At 36.7% G+C, this 22,449-nt stretch overlaps 1 protein-coding gene across 1 annotated transcript in view; it reads right to left on the bottom strand.

The window, feature by feature from the left end:
• Positions 1–552: 552 nt before the first annotated feature.
• LOC146749032 (UPAR/Ly6 domain-containing protein cold-like) overlaps positions 553–22,449 on the bottom strand; it is a 116,350-nt gene continuing 94,453 nt past the window's right edge. Inside the window, exon 3 of the mRNA XM_085495835.1 lies at positions 553–1,057. Within this exon, the coding sequence (XP_085351961.1) occupies positions 828–1,057 (230 nt within the window). The 3' untranslated portion in view covers positions 553–827. The remainder of the gene's footprint in view (positions 1,058–22,449) is intronic.

The following is a 22,449-nucleotide window of genomic DNA, read 5'->3' as shown; positions in this document are numbered from 1 at the left end:
AGTTTTAAGGTAAGTGTATTAATGTAAATTGGGTGACATGTAACATTTTTGTTTATTAAAGCGCGATCGTCTCATATAAACAAAGATGGCGACTTTGACTGTTGGACAGATCAACGAGTACGAACTGAGACGTTTCCAAGCTTTAATTAAGTAATTTTCATGTTATTAGAAGGTATTGAAGGAGTCACGGGCGATAATCAGTGCAAGTCGCGCTCAGGTCAAACCTCATTCTTGTGAATTTCATTTGAAGAACGCATTGTACTGTGGAAAAATCAATGTTTATCAACACAAATGTGGCACATGCGACGACTACCGCGCTTTAACCAATTATCCTCTTGCGAAAGTCATTTGAACACCCCTAACATAGATAAATATAATATTTAGACAACAACACATTATTACTCTCATCAACTCAGTATACTGTATGTACAATAATAACAACCGGTATCAGCAATAAAAAGTAAAAGAATTCATTTCACAAAAATATATTATTTCAAAATCAATTACTTTTTAAAACATATCTTGTATATAACACAAAAAAACAATTAAGTATGAAGTTTATATGCAGCTATATCTTCAATTGTCTTTATTTGGGTACAAAGTCACTGAAATTAGATGTGTACTTGATAATGATCACATGTTACAGACAATCTAAATACCTTTTAATGATCCTGTTCACAAGAAAAGGACCTGGATAATTTTTAAAAATAAAACAGTTTGAAGATGTACAATAAGTCATGTAAAAACTGGCTAATACAATTGCAGTACTGTCTATTGTGGAATGTGTTCGTAGACTATATGGATCTGGTGGTCACAGTGAAGCAAAACTAATACATCACAAATGTATATATTACAAGTATTACCATGGTGACCAGGCAGGATGCATGAGTTCCTGATGCCAAACTAAGATTACAAAGATCTGTTTCACAACATGACACACATCCCCAGGCTGACACTGATTCATCACACCAGTAAGACTTAGATAACTGTTCCACTGCTAATTGACAGCTATCTACAGATGCACACGATTTATCAATTCTCAACTTCTCTCTCTCCGCTAAAAAACAAACAACATTATGAATTTGAGTAAACATGAACAAGGATTGATATTATTTGGTAAGGTAGGCCAACCAATACATGAATCTAGTCATGCACAAATAATTTTGTTTGCAGGATATGTGTTTTCTGGCATTGACATACAAAAACTGATATAAATTTAATCAACAGGTCACATCAATTTCACATGGTCACTACAATCTGCTTAAAATCAAATGATATACATCTGATTACTGTGTTGGCTCTATTAATTATGGCTGCTGGTAACTACATCTGATTACTGTATTGGCTCTATTAATTATGCCTGCTGGTAACTACATCTGATCACTGTATTGGCTCTATTAATTATGCCTGCTGGTAACTACATCTGATTACTGTATTGGCTCAATTAATTATGGCTGCTGGTAGCTACATCTGATTACTGTATTGGCTCTATTAATTATTGCTGCTGGTAACTACATCTGATCACTGTATTGGCACTATTAATTATGGCTGCTGGTAACTACATCTGATCACTGTATTGGCTATATTAATTATGGCTGCTGGTAACTACATCTGATTACTGTATTGGCTCTATTAATTATGGCTGCTGGAAACTACATCTGATCACTGTATTGGCTCTATTAATTATGGCTGCTGGAAACTACATCTGATTACTATATTGGCTCTATTAATTATGGCTGCTGGTAACTACATCTGATCACTGTAGTGGCTCTATTAATTATGGCTGCTGGTAACTACATCTGATCACTGTATTAGCTCTATTAATTACGGCTGCTGGTAACTACATCTGATCACTGTATTGGCTCTATTAATTATGGCTGCTGGTAACTACATCTGATCACTGTATTGGCTCTATTAATTATGGCTGCTGGTAAATATATCTGATCACTGTATTGGCTCTATTAAAAACGGCTGCTGGTAACTACATCTGATTACTGTAGTGGCTCTATTAATTATGGCTGCTGGTAACTACATCTGATCACTGTATTGGCTCTATTAATTATGGCTGCTGGTAACTACATCTGATTACTGTAACAGCTCTATTAATTATGGCTGCTGGTAACTACATCTGATAACTGTATTGGCTCTATTAATTATGGCTTCTGGTAACTACATCTGATCACTGTATTGGCTCTATTAATTATGGCTGCTGGTAACTACATCTGATTACTGTATTGGGCTCTATTAATTATGGCTGCTGGTAACTACATCTGATCACTGTAGTGGCTCTATTAATTATGGCTGCTGGTAACTACATCTGATTACTGTATTGGGCTCTATTAATTATGGCTGCTGGTAACTACATCTGATCACTGTAGTGGCTCTATTAATTATGGCTGCTGGTAACTACATCTGATTACTGTATTGGCTCTATTAATTATGGCTGCTGGTAACTACATCTGATTACTGTATAGGCTTTATTAATTATGGCTGCTGGTAACTACATCTGAGTACTGTATTGGCTCTATTAATTATGGCTGCTGGTAACTACATCTGATTACTGTATTGGCTCTATTAATTATGGCTGCTGGTAACTACATCTGATTACTGTATAGGCTCTATTAATTAGGACTGCTGGTAACTACATCTGAGCACTGTTTTGGCTCTATAAATTATGGCTGATGGTAACTACATCTGATCACTGTATTGGCTCAATTAATTATGGCTGCTGGTAACTACATCTGATTACTGTATTGGCTCTATTAAATATGGCTGCTGGTAACTACATCTGAGTACTGTATTGCCTCTATTAATTATGGCTGCTTGTAACTACATCTGATTACTGTATTGGCTCTATTAATTATGGCTGTTTGTAACTACATCTGATTACTGTATTGGCTCTATTAAATATGGCTGCTGGTAACTACATCTGATGACTGTATTGGCTCTATTAAAAATGGCTGCTGGTAACTACATCTGATTACTATAGTGGCTCTATTAATTATGGCTGCTGGTAACTACATCTGATTACTGTAATAGCTCTATTAATTATGGCTGCTGGTAACTACATCTGATCACTGTATTGGCTCTATTAATTATGGCTGCTGGTTACTACATCTGATCACTGTATTGGCTCTATTAATTATGGCTGCTGGTAAATATATCTGATCACTGTATTAGCTCTATTAATTATGGCTGCTGGTAAATATATCTGATCACTGTATTGGCACTATTAATTATGGCTGCTGGTAACTACATCTGATCACTGTATTGGCTATATTAATTATGGCTGCTGGTAACTACATCTGATTACTGTATTGGCTCTATTAATTATGGCTGCTGGAAACTACATCTGATCACTGTATTGGCTCTATTAATTATGGCTGCTGGAAACTACATCTGATCACTGTATTGGCTCTATTAATTATGGCTGCTGGAAACTACATCTGATCACTGTAGTGGCTCTATTAATTATGGCTGCTGGTAACTACACCTGATTACTGTATTGGCTCTATTAATTATGGCTGCTGGTAACTACATCTGAATACTGTATTGGCTCTATTAGTTATGGCTGCTGGTAACTACATCTGATCACTGTATTGGCTGGCTCTATTAATTATGGCTGCTGGTAACTACATCTGATTACTGTATAGGCTTTATTAATTATGGCTGCTGGTAACTACATCTGATTACTGTATTGGCTCTATTAGTTATGCCAGCTGGTAACTACATCTGATCACTGTATTGGCTCTATTAATTATGGCTGCTGGTAACTACATCTGATCACTGTATTGGCTCTATTAATTATGGCTTCTGGTAACTACATCTGATCACTGTATTGGGCTCTATTAATTATGGCTGCTGGTAACTACATCTGATCACTGTAGTGGCTCTATTAATTATGGCTGCTGGTAACTACATCTGATCACTGTATTAGCTCTATTAATTACGGCTGCTAGTAACTACATCTGATCACTGTATTGGCTCTATTAATTATGGCTGCTGGTAACTACATCTGATCACTGTATTGGCTCTATTAATTATGGCTGCTGGTAAATATATCTGATCACTGTATTGGCTCTATTAATTACGGCTGCTGGTAAGTACATCTGATCACTGTATTGGCTCTATTAAAAATGGCTGCTGGTAACTACATCTGATTACTGTAGTGGCTCTATTAATTATGGCTGCTGGTAACTACATCTGATTACTGTAACAGCTCTATTAATTATGGCTGCTGGTAACTACATCTGATCACTGTATTGGCTCTATTAATTATGGCTTCTGGTAACTACATCTGATCACTGTATTGGCTCTATTAATTATGGCTGCTGGTAACTACATCTGATTACTGTATTGGGCTCTATTAATTATGGCTGCTGGTAACTACATCTGATCACTGTAGTGGCTCTATTAATTATGGCTGCTGGTAACTACATCTGATTACTGTATTGGGCTCTATTAATTATGGCTGCTGGTAACTACATCTGATCACTGTAGTGGCTCTATTAATTATGGCTGCTGGTAACTACATCTGATTACTGTATTGGCTCTATTAATTATGGCTGCTGGTAACTACATCTGATTACTGTATAGGCTTTATTAATTATGGCTGCTGGTAACTACATCTGAGTACTGTATTGGCTCTATTAATTATGGCTGCTGGTAACTACATCTGATTACTGTATTGGCTCTATTAATTATGGCTGCTGGTAACTACATCTGATTACTGTATAGGCTCTATTAATTAGGACTGCTGGTAACTACATCTGATCACTGTTTTGGCTCAATTAATTATGGCTGCTGGTAACTACATCTGATTACTGTATTGGCTCTATTAAATATGGCTGCTGGTAACTACATCTGAGTACTGTATTGCCTCTATTAATTATGGCTGCTTGTAACTACATCTGATTACTGTATTGGCTCTATTAATTATGGCTGTTTGTAACTACATCTGATTACTGTATTGGCTCTATTAAATATGGCTGCTGGTAACTACATCTGATGACTGTATTGGCTCTATTAAAAATGGCTGCTGGTAACTACATCTGATTACTATAGTGGCTCTATTAATTATGGCTGCTGGTAACTACATCTGATTACTGTAATAGCTCTATTAATTATGGCTGCTGGTAACTACATCTGATCACTGTATTGGCTCTATTAATTATGGCTGCTGGTTACTACATCTGATCACTGTATTGGCTCTATTAATTATGGCTGCTGGTAAATATATCTGATCACTGTATTAGCTCTATTAATTATGGCTGCTGGTAAATATATCTGATCACTGTATTGGCACTATTAATTATGGCTGCTGGTAACTACATCTGATCACTGTATTGGCTATATTAATTATGGCTGCTGGTAACTACATCTGATTACTGTATTGGCTCTATTAATTATGGCTGCTGGAAACTACATCTGATCACTGTATTGGCTCTATTAATTATGGCTGCTGGAAACTACATCTGATCACTGTATTGGCTCTATTAATTATGGCTGCTGGAAACTACATCTGATCACTGTAGTGGCTCTATTAATTGTGGCTGCTGGTAACTACACCTGATTACTGTATTGGCTCTATTAATTATGGCTGCTGGTAACTACATCTGAATACTGTATTGGCTCTATTAGTTATGGCTGCTGGTAACTACATCTGATCACTGTATTGGCTGGCTCTATTAATTATGGCTGCTGGTAACTACATCTGATTACTGTATTGGCTTTATTAATTATGGCTGCTGGTAACTACATCTGATTACTGTATTGGCTCTATTAGTTATGCCTGCTGGTAACTACATCTGATCACTGTATTGGCTCTATTAATTATGGCTTCTGGTAACTACATCTGATCACTGTATTGGCTCTATTAATTATGGCTGCTGGTAACTACATCTGATTACTGTATTGGGCTCTATTAATTATGGCTGCTGGTAACTACATCTGATCACTGTAGTGGCTCTATTAATTATGGCTGCTGGTAACTACATCTGATTACTGTATTGGGCTCTATTAATTATGGCTGCTGGTAACTACATCTGATCACTGTAGTGGCTCTATTAATTATGGCTGCTGGTAACTACATCTAATTACTGTATTGGCTCTATTAATTATGGCTGCTGGTAACTACATCTGATTACTGTATAGGCTTTATTAATTATGGCTGCTGGTAACTACATCTGAGTACTGTATTGGCTCTATTAATTATGGCTGCTGGTAACTACATCTGATTACTGTATAGGCTCTATTAATTAGGACTGCTGGTAACTACATCTGATCACTGTTTTGGCTCTATAAATTATGGCTGATGGTAACTACATCTGATCAATGTATTGGCTCAATTAATTATGGCTGCTGGTAACTACATCTGATTACTGTATTGGCTCTATTAAATATGGCTGCTGGTAACTACATCTGAGTACTGTATTGCCTCTATTAATTATGGCTGCTTGTAACTACATCTGATTACTGTATTGGCTCTATTAATTATGGCTGTTTGTAACTACATCTGATTACTGTATTGGCTCTATTAAATATGGCTGCTGGTAACTACATCTGATGACTGTATTGGCTCTATTAAAAATGGCTGCTGGTAACTACATCTGATTACTGTAGTGGCTCCATTAATTATGGCTGCTGGTAACTACATCTGATTACTGTAATAGCTCTATTAATTATGGCTGCTGGTAACTACATCTGATCACTGTATTGGCTCTATTAATTATGGCTGCTGGTTACTACATCTGATCACTGTATTGGCTCTATTAATTATGGCTGCTGGTAAATATATCTGATCACTGTATTAGCTCTATTAATTATGGCTGCTGGTAAATATATCTGATCACTGTATTGGCACTATTAATTATGGCTGCTGGTAACTACATCTGATCACTGTAGTGGCTCTATTAATTATGGCTGCTGGTAACTACATCTGATTACTGTATTGGCTCTATTAATTATGGCTGCTGGTAACTACATCTGATTACTGTATAGGCTCTATTAATTAGGACTGCTGGTAACTACATCTGATCACTGTTTTGGCTCTATAAATTATGGCTGATGGTAACTACATCTGATCACTGTATTGGCTCAATTAATTATGGCTGCTGGTAACTACATCTGATTACTGTATTGGCTCTATTAAATATGGCTGCTGGTAACTACATCTGAGTACTGTATTGCCTCTATTAATTATGGCTGCTTGTAACTACATCTGATTACTGTATTGGCTCTATTAATTATGGCTGTTTGTAACTACATCTGATTACTGTATTGGCTCTATTAAATATGGCTGCTGGTAACTACATCTGATGACTGTATTGGCTCTATTAAAAATGGCTGCTGGTAACTACATCTGATTACTATAGTGGCTCTATTAATTATGGCTGCTGGTAACTACATCTGATTACTGTAATAGCTCTATTAATTATGGCTGCTGGTAACTACATCTGATCACTGTATTGGCTCTATTAATTATGGCTGCTGGTTACTACATCTGATCACTGTATTGGCTCTATTAATTATGGCTGCTGGTAAATATATCTGATCACTGTATTAGCTCTATTAATTATGGCTGCTGGTAAATATATCTGATCACTGTATTGGCACTATTAATTATGGCTGCTGGTAACTACATCTGATCACTGTATTGGCTATATTAATTATGGCTGCTGGTAACTACATCTGATTACTGTATTGGCTCTATTAATTATGGCTGCTGGAAACTACATCTGATCACTGTATTGGCTGGCTCTATTAATTATGGCTGCTGGTAACTACATCTGATCACTGTATTGGCTCTATTAATTATGGCTGCTGGTAACTACATCTGATCACTGTATTGGCTCTATTAATTATGGCTGCTGGTAACTACATCTGATCACTGTATCGGCTCTATTAATTATGGCTGCTGGTAACAACATCTGATTACTGTATTGGCTTTATTAATTATGGCTGCTGGTAACTATATCTGATTACTGTATTGGCTCTATTAGTTATGCCTGCTGGTAACTACATCTGATCACTGTATTGGCTCTATTAATTATGGCTGCTGGTAACTACATCTGATCACTGTATTGGCTCTATTAATTATGGCTGCTGGTAACTACATCTGATCACTGTATTGGCTCTATTAATTATGGCTGCTGGTAACTACATCTGAATACTGTATTGGCTCTATTAATTATGGCTGCTGGTAACTACATCTGATCACTGTATTGGCTCTATTAATTATGGCTGCTGGTAACTACATCTGATCACTGTATCGGCTCTATTAATTATGGCTGCTGGTAACTACATCTGATTACTGTATTGGCTTTATTAATTATGGCTGCTGGTAACTATATCTGATTACTGTATTGGCTCTATTAGTTATGCCTGCTGGTAACTACATCTGATCACTGTATTGGCTCTATTAATTATGGCTGCTGGTAACTACATCTGATCACTGTATTGGCTCTATTAATTATGGCTGCTGGTAAATATATCTGATCACTGTATTGGCTCTATTAATTATGGCTGCTGGTAACTACATCTGATTACTGTAACAGCTCTATTAATTATGGCTGCTGGTAACTACATCTCATCACTGTATTGGCTCTATTAATTATGGCTTCTGGTAACTACATCTGATCACTGTATTGCCTCTATTAATTATGGCTGCTGGTAACTACATCTGATTACTGTATTGGGCTCTATTAATTATGGCTGCTGGTAACTACATCTGATCACTGTATTGCCTCTATTAATTATGGCTGCTGGTAACTACATCTGATTACTGTATTGGGCTCTATTAATTATGGCTGCTGGTAACTACATCTGATCACTGTAGTGGCTCTATTAATTATGGCTGCTGGTAACTACATCTGATTACTGTATTGGGCTCTATTAATTATGGCTGCTGGTAACTACATCTGATCACTGTAGTGGCTCTATTAATTATGGCTGCTGGTAACTACATCTGATTACTGTATTGGCTCTATTAATTATGGCTGCTGGTAACTACATCTGATTACTGTATAGGCTTTATTAATTATGGCTGCTGGTAACTACATCTGAGTACTGTATTGGCTCTATTAATTATGGCTGCTGGTAACTACATCTGATTACTGTATTGGCTCTATTAATTATGGCTGCTGGTAACTACATCTGATTACTGTATAGGCTCTATTAATTAGGACTGCTGGTAACTACATCTGATCACTGTTTAGGCTCTATAAATTATGGCTGATGGTAACTACATCTGATCACTGTATTGGCTCAATTAATTATGGCTGCTGGTAACTACATCTGATTACTGTATTGGCTCTATTAAATATGGCTGTTGGTAACTACATCTGAGTACTGTATTGCCTCTATTAATTATGGCTGCTTGTAACTACATCTGATTACTGTATTGGCTCTATTAATTATGGCTGTTTGTAACTACATCTGATTACTGTATTGGCTCTATTAAATATGGCTGCTGGTAACTACATCTGATGACTGTATTGGCTCTATTAAAAATGGCTGCTGGTAACTACATCTGATTACTGTAGTGGCTCCATTAATTATGGATGCTGGTAACTACATCTGATTACTGTAATAGCTCTATTAATTATGGCTGCTGGTAACTACATCTGATCACTGTATTGGCTCTATTAATTATGGCTGCTGGTTACTACATCTGATCACTGTATTGGCTCTATTAATTATGGCTGCTGGTAAATATATCTGATCAGTGTATTAGCTCTATTAATTATGGCTGCTGGTAAATATATCTGATCACTGTATTGGCACTATTAATTATGGCTGCTGGTAACTACATCTGATCACTGTATTGGCTATATTAATTATGGCTGCTGGTAACTACATCTGATTACTGTATTGGCTCTATTAATTATGGCTGCTGGAAACTACATCTGATCACTGTATTGGCTCTATTAATTATGGCTGCTGGAAACTACATCTGATTACTATATTGGCTCTATTAATTATGGCTGCTGGTAACTACATCTGATCACTGTAGTGGCTCTATTAATTATGGCTGCTGGTAACTACATCTGATCACTGTATTAGCTCTATTAATTACGGCTGCTGGTAACTACATCTGATCACTGTATTGGCTCTATTAATTATGGCTGCTGGTAACTACATCTGATCACTGTATTGGCTCTATTAATTATGGCTGCTGGTAAATATATCTGATTACTGTAGTGGCTCTATTAATTACGGCTGCTGGTAAGTACATCTGATTACTGTAACAGCTCTATTAATTATGGCTGCTGGTAACTACATCTGATCACTGTATTGGCTCTATTAATTATGGCTTCTGGTAACTACATCTGATCACTGTATTGGCTCTATTAATTATGGCTGCTGGTAACTACATCTGATTACTGTATTGGGCTCTATTAATTATGGCTGCTGGTAACTACATCTGATCACTGTAGTGGCTCTATTAATTATGGCTGCTGGTAACTACATCTGATTACTGTATTGGGCTCTATTAATTATGGCTGCTGGTAACTACATCTGATCACTGTAGTGGCTCTATTAATTATGGCTGCTGGTAACTACATCTGATTACTGTATTGGCTCTATTAATTATGGCTGCTGGTAACTACATCTGATTACTGTATAGGCTTTATTAATTATGGCTGCTGGTAACTACATCTGAGTACTGTATTGGCTCTATTAATTATGGCTGCTGGTAACTACATCTGATTACTGTATTGGCTCTATTAATTATGGCTGCTGGTAACTACATCTGATTACTGTATAGGCTCTATTAATTAGGACTGCTGGTAACTACATCTGATCACTGTTTAGGCTCTATAAATTATGGCTGATGGTAACTACATCTGATCACTGTATTGGCTCAATTAATTATGGCTGCTGGTAACTACATCTGATTACTGTATTGGCTCTATTAAATATGGCTGCTGGTAACTACATCTGAGTACTGTATTGCCTCTATTAATTATGGCTGCTTGTAACTACATCTGATTACTGTATTGGCTCTATTAATTATGGCTGTTTGTAACTACATCTGATTACTGTATTGGCTCTATTAAATATGGCTGCTGGTAACTACATCTGATGACTGTATTGGCTCTATTAAAAATGGCTGCTGGTAACTACATCTGATTACTGTAGTGGCTCCATTAATTATGGATGCTGGTAACTACATCTGATTACTGTAATAGCTCTATTAATTATGGCTGCTGGTAACTACATCTGATCACTGTATTGGCTCTATTAATTATGGCTGCTGGTTACTACATCTGATCACTGTATTGGCTCTATTAATTATGGCTGCTGGTAAATATATCTGATCAGTGTATTAGCTCTATTAATTATGGCTGCTGGTAAATATATCTGATCACTGTATTGGCACTATTAATTATGGCTGCTGGTAACTACATCTGATCACTGTATTGGCTATATTAATTATGGCTGCTGGTAACTACATCTGATTACTGTATTGGCTCTATTAATTATGGCTGCTGGAAACTACATCTGATCACTGTATTGGCTCTATTAATTATGGCTGCTGGAAACTACATCTGATTACTATATTGGCTCTATTAATTATGGCTGCTGGTAACTACATCTGATCACTGTAGTGGCTCTATTAATTATGGCTGCTGGTAACTACATCTGATCACTGTATTAGCTCTATTAATTACGGCTGCTGGTAACTACATCTGATCACTGTATTGGCTCTATTAATTATGGCTGCTGGTAACTACATCTGATCACTGTATTGGCTCTATTAATTATGGCTGCTGGTAAATATATCTGATTACTGTAGTGGCTCTATTAATTACGGCTGCTGGTAAGTACATCTGATTACTGTAACAGCTCTATTAATTATGGCTGCTGGTAACTACATCTGATCACTGTATTGGCTCTATTAATTATGGCTTCTGGTAACTACATCTGATCACTGTATTGGCTCTATTAATTATGGCTGCTGGTAACTACATCTGATTACTGTATTGGGCTCTATTAATTATGGCTGCTGGTAACTACATCTGATCACTGTAGTGGCTCTATTAATTATGGCTGCTGGTAACTACATCTGATTACTGTATTGGGCTCTATTAATTATGGCTGCTGGTAACTACATCTGATCACTGTAGTGGCTCTATTAATTATGGCTGCTGGTAACTACATCTGATTACTGTATTGGCTCTATTAATTATGGCTGCTGGTAACTACATCTGATTACTGTATAGGCTTTATTAATTATGGCTGCTGGTAACTACATCTGAGTACTGTATTGGCTCTATTAATTATGGCTGCTGGTAACTAAATCTGATTACTGTATTGGCTCTATTAATTATGGCTGCTGGTAACTACATCTGATCACTGTATTGGCTCTATAAATTATGGCTGCTGGTAACTACATCTGATTACTGTATTGGCTCTATTAAATATGGCTGCTGGTAACTACATCTGAGTACTGTATTGCCTCTATTAATTATGGCTGCTTGTAACTACATCTGATTACTGTATTGGCTCTATTAATTATGGCTGTTTGTAACTACATCTGATTACTGTATTGGCTCTATTAAATATGGCTGCTGGTAACTACATCTGATGACTGTATTGGCTCTATTAAAAATGGCTGCTGGTAACTACATCTGATTACTATAGTGGCTCTATTAATTATGGCTGCTGGTAACTACATCTGATTACTGTAATAGCTCTATTAATTATGGCTGCTGGTAACTACATCTGATCACTGTATTGGCTCTATTAATTATGGCTGCTGGTTACTACATCTGATCACTGTATTGGCTCTATTAATTATGGCTGCTGGTAAATATATCTGATCACTGTATTAGCTCTATTAATTATGGCTGCTGGTAAATATATCTGATCACTGTATTGGCACTATTAATTATGGCTGCTGGTAACTACATCTGATCACTGTATTGGCTATATTAATTATGGCTGCTGGTAACTACATCTGATTACTGTATTGGCTCTATTAATTATGGCTGCTGGAAACTACATCTGATCACTGTATTGGCTCTATTAATTATGGCTGCTGGAAACTACATCTGATCACTGTATTGGCTCTATTAATTATGGCTGCTGGAAACTACATCTGATCACTGTAGTGGCTCTATTAATTATGGCTGCTGGTAACTACACCTGATTACTGTATTGGCTCTATTAATTATGGCTGCTGGTAACTACATCTGAATACTGTATTGGCTCTATTAGTTATGGCTGCTGGTAACTACATCTGATCACTGTATTGGCTGGCTCTATTAATTATGGCTGCTGGTAACTACATCTGATTACTGTATTGGCTTTATTAATTATGGCTGCTGGTAACTACATCTGATTACTGTATTGGCTCTATTAGTTATGCCTGCTGGTAACTACATCTGATCACTGTATTGGCTCTATTAATTATGGCTGCTGGTAACTACATCTGATCACTGTATTGGCTCTATTAATTATGGCTGCTGGTAAATATATCTGATCACTGTATTGGCTCTATTAATTATGGCTTCTGGTAACTACATCTGATCACTGTATTGGCTCTATTAATTATGGCTGCTGGTAACTACATCTGATTACTGTAGTGGCTCTATTAATTATGGCTGCTGGTAACTACATCTGATCACTGTATTGGCTATATTAATTATGGCTGCTGGTAACTACATCTGATTACTGTATTGGCTCTATTAATTATGGCTGCTGGAAACTACATCTGATCACTGTATTGGCTCTATTAATTATGGCTGCTGGAAACTACATCTGATTACTATATTGGCTCTATTAATTATGGCTGCTGGTAACTACATCTGATCACTGTAGTGGCTCTATTAATTATGGCTGCTGGTAACTACATCTGATCACTGTATTAGCTCTATTAATTACGGCTGCTGGTAACTACATCTGATCACTGTATTGGCTCTATTAATTATGGCTGCTGGTAACTACATCTGATCACTGTATTGGCTCTATTAATTATGGCTGCTGGTAAATATATCTGATTACTGTAGTGGCTCTATTAATTACGGCTGCTGGTAAGTACATCTGATTACTGTAACAGCTCTATTAATTATGGCTGCTGGTAACTACATCTGATCACTGTATTGGCTCTATTAATTATGGCTTCTGGTAACTACATCTGATCACTGTATTGGCTCTATTAATTATGGCTGCTGGTAACTACATCTGATTACTGTATTGGGCTCTATTAATTATGGCTGCTGGTAACTACATCTGATCACTGTAGTGGCTCTATTAATTATGGCTGCTGGTAACTACATCTGATTACTGTATTGGGCTCTATTAATTATGGCTGCTGGTAACTACATCTGATCACTGTAGTGGCTCTATTAATTATGGCTGCTGGTAACTACATCTGATTACTGTATTGGCTCTATTAATTATGGCTGCTGGTAACTACATCTGATTACTGTATAGGCTTTATTAATTATGGCTGCTGGTAACTACATCTGAGTACTGTATTGGCTCTATTAATTATGGCTGCTGGTAACTAAATCTGATTACTGTATTGGCTCTATTAATTATGGCTGCTGGTAACTACATCTGATCACTGTATTGGCTCTATTAATTATGGCTGCTGGTAACTACATCTGATTACTGTATTGGCTCTATTAAATATGGCTGCTGGTAACTACATCTGAGTACTGTATTGCCTCTATTAATTATGGCTGCTTGTAACTACATCTGATTACTGTATTGGCTCTATTAATTATGGCTGTTTGTAACTACATCTGATTACTGTATTGGCTCTATTAAATATGGCTGCTGGTAACTACATCTGATGACTGTATTGGCTCTATTAAAAATGGCTGCTGGTAACTACATCTGATTACTATAGTGGCTCTATTAATTATGGCTGCTGGTAACTACATCTGATTACTGTAATAGCTCTATTAATTATGGCTGCTGGTAACTACATCTGATCACTGTATTGGCTCTATTAATTATGGCTGCTGGTTACTACATCTGATCACTGTATTGGCTCTATTAATTATGGCTGCTGGTAAATATATCTGATCACTGTATTAGCTCTATTAATTATGGCTGCTGGTAAATATATCTGATCACAGTATTGGCACTATTAATTATGGCTGCTGGTAACTACATCTGATCACTGTATTGGCTATATTAATTATGGCTGCTGGTAACTACATCTGATTACTGTATTGGCTCTATTAATTATGGCTGCTGGAAACTACATCTGATCACTGTATTGGCTCTATTAATTATGGCTGCTGGAAACTACATCTGATCACTGTATTGGCTCTATTAATTATGGCTGCTGGAAACTACATCTGATCACTGTAGTGGCTCTATTAATTATGGCTGCTGGTAACTACACCTGATTACTGTATTGGCTCTATTAATTATGGCTGCTGGTAACTACATCTGAATACTGTATTGGCTCTATTAGTTATGGCTGCTGGTAACTACATCTGATCACTGTATTGGCTGGCTCTATTAATTATGGCTGCTGGTAACTACATCTGATTACTGTATTGGCTTTATTAATTATGGCTGCTGGTAACTACATCTGATTACTGTATTGGCTCTATTAGTTATGCCTGCTGGTAACTACATCTGATCACTGTATTGGCTCTATTAATTATGGCTGCTGGTAACTACATCTGATCACTGTATTGGCTCTATTAATTATGGCTGCTGGTAAATATATCTGATCACTGTATTGGCTCTATTAATTATGGCTTCTGGTAACTACATCTGATCACTGTATTGGCTCTATTAATTATGGCTGCTGGTAACTACATCTGATTACTGTAGTGGCTCTATTAATTATGGCTGCCGGTAACTACATCTGATTACTGTATTGGGCTCTATTAATTATGGCTGCTGGTAACTACATCTGATCACTGTAGTGGCTCTATTAATTATGGCTGCTGGTAACTACATCTGATCACTGTATTGGGCTCTATTAATTATGGCTGCTGGTAAATACATCTGATTACTGTATAGGCTTTATTAATTATGGCTGCTGGTAACTACATCTGATCACTGTATTGGGCTCTATTAATTATGGCTGCTGGTAACTACATCTGATCACTGTAGAGGATCTATTAATTATGGCTGCTGGTAACTACATCTGATTACTGTAATGGCTCTATTAATTATGGCTGCTGGTAACTACATCTGATCACTGTATTGGCTCTATTAACTATGGCTGCTGGTAACTACATCTGATTACTGTATTGGCTCAATTAATTATGGCTGCTGGTAACTACATCTGATTACTGTATAGGCTCTATTAATTACGGCTGCTGGTAACTACATCTGATCACTCTTTTGGCTCTATAAATTATGGCTGATGGTAACTACATCTGATCACTGTATTGGCTCAATTAATTATGGCTGCTGGTAACTACATCTGATTACTGTATTGGCTCTATTAAATATGGCTGCTGGTAACTACATCTGAGTACTGTATTGCCTATATTAATTATGGCTGCTTTAACTACATCTGATTACTGTATTGGCTCTATTAATTATGGCTGCTTGTAACTACATCTGATTACTGTATTGGCTCTATTAAATATGGCTGCTGGTAACTACATCTGGTCACTGTATTGGCTCTATTAAAAATGGCTGCTGGTAAGTACATCTGATTACTGTAGTGGCTCTATTAATTATGGCTGCTGGTAACTACATCTGATTACTGTAATAGCTCTATTAATTATGGCTGCTGGTAACTACATCTGATCACAGTATTGGCTCTATAAATTATGGCTGCTGGTAACTACATCTGATTACAGTATTGGCTCAATTAATTATGGCTGCTGGTAACTACATCTGATTACTGTATAGACTCTATTAATTATGGCTGCTGGTAACTAAATCTGATTACTGTATTGGCTCTATTAATTATGGCTGCTGGTAACTACATCTGATTACTGTATAGGCTCTATTAATTAGGACTGCTGGTAACTACATCTGATCACTGTTTTGGCTCTATAAATTATGGCTGATGGTAACTACATCTGATCACTGTATTGGCTCAATTAATTATGGCTGCTGGTAACTACATCTGATTACTGTATTGGCTCTATTAAATATGGCTGCTGGTAACTACATCTGAGTACTGTATTGCCTCTATTAATTATGGCTGCTTGTAACTACATCTGATTACTGTATTGGCTCTATTAATTATGGCTGTTTGTAACTACATCTGATTACTGTATTGGCTCTATTAAATATGGCTGCTGGTAACTACATCTGATGACTGTATTGGCTCTATTAAAAATGGCTGCTGGTAACTACATCTGATTACTATAGTGGCTCTATTAATTATGGCTGCTGGTAACTACATCTGATTACTGTAATAGCTCTATTAATTATGGCTGCTGGTAACTACATCTGATCACTGTATTGGCTCTATTAATTATGGCTGCTGGTTACTACATCTGATCACTGTATTGGCTCTATTAATTATGGCTGCTGGTAAATATATCTGATCACTGTATTAGCTCTATTAATTATGGCTGCTGGTAAATATATCTGATCACTGTATTGGCACTATTAATTATGGCTGCTGGTAACTACATCTGATCACTGTATTGGCTATATTAATTATGGCTGCTGGTAACTACATCTGATTACTGTATTGGCTCTATTAATTATGGCTGCTGGAAACTACATCTGATCACTGTATTGGCTCTATTAATTATGGCTGCTGGAAACTACATCTGATCACTGTATTGGCTCTATTAATTATGGCTGCTGGAAACTACATCTGATCACTGTAGTGGCTCTATTAATTATGGCTGCTGGTAACTACACCTGATTACTGTATTGGCTCTATTAATTATGGCTGCTGGTAACTACATCTGAATACTGTATTGGCTCTATTAGTTATGGCTGCTGGTAACTACATCTGATCACTGTATTGGCTGGCTCTATTAATTATGGCTGCTGGTAACTACATCTGATTACTGTATTGGCTTTATTAATTATGGCTGCTGGTAACTACATCTGATTACTGTATTGGCTCTATTAGTTATGCCTGCTGGTAACTACATCTGATCACTGTATTGGCTCTATTAATTATGGCTGCTGGTAACTACATCTGATCACTGTATTGGCTCTATTAATTATGGCTGCTGGTAAATATATCTGATCACTGTATTGGCTCTATTAATTATGGCTTCTGGTAACTACATCTGATCACTGTATTGGCTCTATTAATTATGGCTGCTGGTAACTACATCTGATTACTGTAGTGGCTCTATTAATTATGGCTGCCGGTAACTACATCTGATTACTGTATTGGGCTCTATTAATTATGGCTGCTGGTAACTACATCTGATCACTGTAGTGGCTCTATTAATTATGGCTGCTGGTAACTACATCTGATCACTGTATTGGGCTCTATTAATTATGGCTGCTGGTAAATACATCTGATTACTGTATAGGCTTTATTAATTATGGCTGCTGGTAACTACATCTGATCACTGTATTGGGCTCTATTAATTATGGCTGCTGGTAACTACATCTGATCACTGTAGAGGATCTATTAATTATGGCTGCTGGTAACTACATCTGATTACTGTAATGGCTCTATTAATTATGGCTGCTGGTAACTACATCTGATCACTGTATTGGCTCTATTAACTATGGCTGCTGGTAACTACATCTGATTACTGTATTGGCTCAATTAATTATGGCTGCTGGTAACTACATCTGATTACTGTATAGGCTCTATTAATTACGGCTGCTGGTAACTACATCTGATCACTCTTTTGGCTCTATAAATTATGGCTGATGGTAACTACATCTGATCACTGTATTGGCTCAATTAATTATGGCTGCTGGTAACTACATCTGATTACTGTATTGGCTCTATTAAATATGGCTGCTGGTAACTACATCTGAGTACTGTATTGCCTATATTAATTATGGCTGCTTTAACTACATCTGATTACTGTATTGGCTCTATTAATTATGGCTGCTTGTAACTACATCTGATTACTGTATTGGCTCTATTAAATATGGCTGCTGGTAACTACATCTGGTCACTGTATTGGCTCTATTAAAAATGGCTGCTGGTAAGTACATCTGATTACTGTAGTGGCTCTATTAATTATGGATGCTGGTAACTACATCTGATTACTGTAATAGCTCTATTAATTATGGCTGCTGGTAACTACATCTGATCACAGTATTGGCTCTATAAATTATGGCTGCTGGTAACTACATCTGATTACTGTATTGGCTCAATTAATTATGGCTGCTGGTAACTACATCTGATTACTGTATAGACTCTATTAATTATGGCTGCTGGTAACTACATCTGTTCACTGTTTTGGCTCTATTAATTGTGGCTGATGGTAACTACATCTGATCACTGTATTGGCTCTATTAATTATGGCTTCTGGTAACTACATCTGATTACTGTATTGGGCTCTATTAATTATGGCTGCTGGTAACTACATCTGATCACTGTATTTTCTCTATTAATTATGGCTGCTGGTAACTACATCTGATCACTGTATTGGCTCTATTAATTATGGCTGCTGGTAACTACATCTGATCACTGTATTGGGCTCTATTAATTATGGCTGCTAGTAACTACATCTGATCACTGTATTGGGCTCTATTAATTATGGCTGCTGGTAACTACATCTGATCACTGTATTGGCTCTATTAATTATGGCTGCTGGTAACTACATCTGATTACTGTATTGGCTCAATTAATTATGGCTGCTGGTAACTACATCTGATTACTGTATAGGCTCTATTAATTACGGCTGCTGGTAACTACATCTGATCACTGTTTTGGCTCTATAAATTATGGCTGATGGTAACTACATCTGATCACTGTATTGGCTCAATTAATTATGGCTGCTGGTAACTACATCTGATTACTGTATTGGCTCTGTTAAATATGGCTGCTGGTAACTACATCTGAGTACTGTATTGCCTCTATTAATTATGGCAGCTTGTAACTACATCTGATTACTGTATTGGCTCTATTAAATATGGCTGCTGGTAACTACATCTGATCACTGTATTGGCTCTATTAATTATGGCTTCTGGTAACTACATCTGATTACTGTATTGGGCTCTATTAATTATGGCTGCTGGTAACTACATCTGATCACTGTATTTTCTCTATTAATTATGGCTGCTGGTAACTACATTTGATCACTGTATTGGCTCTATTAATTATGGCTGCTGGTAACTACATCGGATCACTGTATTGGGCTCTATTAATTATGGCTGCTAGTAACTACATCTGATCACTGTATTGGGCTCTATTAATTATGGCTGCTGGTAACTACATCTGATCACTGTATTGGCTCTATTAATTATGGCTGCTGGTAACTACATCTGATTACTGTATTGGCTCAATTAATTATGGCTGCTGGTAACTACATCTGATTACTGTATAGGCTCTATTAATTACGGCTGCTGGTAACTACATCTGATCACTGTTTTGGCTCTATAAATTATGGCTGATGGTAACTACATCTGATCACTGTATTGGCTCAATTAATTATGGCTGCTGGTAACTACATCTGATTACTGTATTGGCTCTATTAAATATGGCTGCTGGTAACTACATCTGAGTACTGTATTGCCTCTATTAATTATGGCAGCTTGTAACTACATCTGATTACTGTATTGGCTCTATTAAATATGGCTGCTGGTAACTACATCTGATCACTGTATTGGCTCTATTAATTATGGCTGCTGGTAACTACATCTGATCACTGTATTGGCTCTATTAATTATGGCTGCTGGTAACTACATCTGATTACTGTATTGGCTCTATTAATTATGGCTGCTGGTAACTACATCTGATTACTGTATTGGCTCTATTAATTATGGCTTCTGGTAACTACATCTGATTACTGTATTGGCTCTGTTAATCATAGCTGCTGGTAACTACATCTGATTACTGTATTGGCTCTATTAATTATGGCTGCTGGTAACTACATCTGAGTACTGTATTGCCTCTATTAATTATGGCTGCTGGTAACTACATCTGATTACTGTATTGGGTCTATTAATTATGGCTGCTGGTACCTACATCTGATTACTGTATTGGCTCTATTGATTATGGTTGCTGGTAACTACATCTGATTACTGTATTGGCTCTTTTAATCATGGCTGCTGGTAACTACATCTGATTACTGTATTGGCTCTATTAATCATGGCTGCTGGTAACTACATCTGATTACTGTATTGGCTCTAATAATTATGGCTGCTGGTAACTACATCTGATTACTACAATGGCTCTATTAATTATGGCTGCTGGAAACTACATCTGATCACTGTATTGGTTCTATTAATTATGGCTGCTGGTAACTACATCTGAGTACTGTATTGGCTCTATTAATTATGGCTGCTGGTAACTACATCTGATTACTGTATTGGCTCTATTAAATATGGCTGCTGGTAACTACATCTGAGTACTGTATTGCCTCTATTAATTATGGCTGCTTGTAACTACATCTGATTACTGTATTGGCTCTATTAATTATGGCTGTTTGTAACTACATCTGATTACTGTATTGGCTCTATTAAATATGGCTGCTGGTAACTACATCTGATGACTGTATTGGCTCTATTAAAAATGGCTGCTGGTAACTACATCTGATTACTGTAGTGGCTCTATTAATTATGGCTGCTGGTAACTACATCTGATTACTGTAATAGCTCTATTAATTATGGCTGCTGGTAACTACATCTGATCACTGTATTGGCTCTATTAATTATGGCTGCTGGTTACTACATCTGATCACTGTATTGGCTCCATTAATTATGGCTGCTGGTAAATATATCTGATCACTGTATTAGCTCTATTAATTATGGCTGCTGGTAACTATATCTGATCACTGTATTGGCACTATTAATTATGGCTGCTGGTAACTACATCTGATCACTGTATTGGCTATATTAATTATGGCTGCTGGTAACTACATCTGATTACTGTATTGGCTCTATTAATTATGGCTGCTGGAAACTACATCTGATCACTGTATTGGCTCTATTAATTATGGCTGCTGGAAACTACATCTGATTACTATATTGGCTCTATTAATTATGGCTGCTGGTAACTACATCTGATCACTGTAGTGGCTCTATTAATTATGGCTGCTGGTAACTACATCTGATCACTGTATTAGCTCTATTAATTACGGCTGCTGGTAACTACATCTGATCACTGTATTGGCTCTATTAATTATGGCTGCTGGTAACTACATCTGATCACTGTATTGGCTCTATTAATTATGGCTGCTGGTAAATATATCTGATCACTGTATTGGCTCTATTAATTACGGCTGCTGGTAAGTACATCTGATCACTGTATTGGCTCTATTAAAAATGGCTGCTGGTAACTACATCTGATTACTGTAGTGGCTCTATTAATTATGGCTGCTGGTAACTACATCTGATTACTGTAAC

This window comes from Saccoglossus kowalevskii, chromosome 2 (genome assembly GCF_978046115.1).
Source record: "Saccoglossus kowalevskii chromosome 2, keSacKowa6.1, whole genome shotgun sequence".
In the NCBI taxonomy this organism is placed as follows: domain Eukaryota; kingdom Metazoa; phylum Hemichordata; class Enteropneusta; family Harrimaniidae; genus Saccoglossus; species Saccoglossus kowalevskii.
This window is presented reverse-complemented; position numbering and strand designations above follow the sequence as displayed.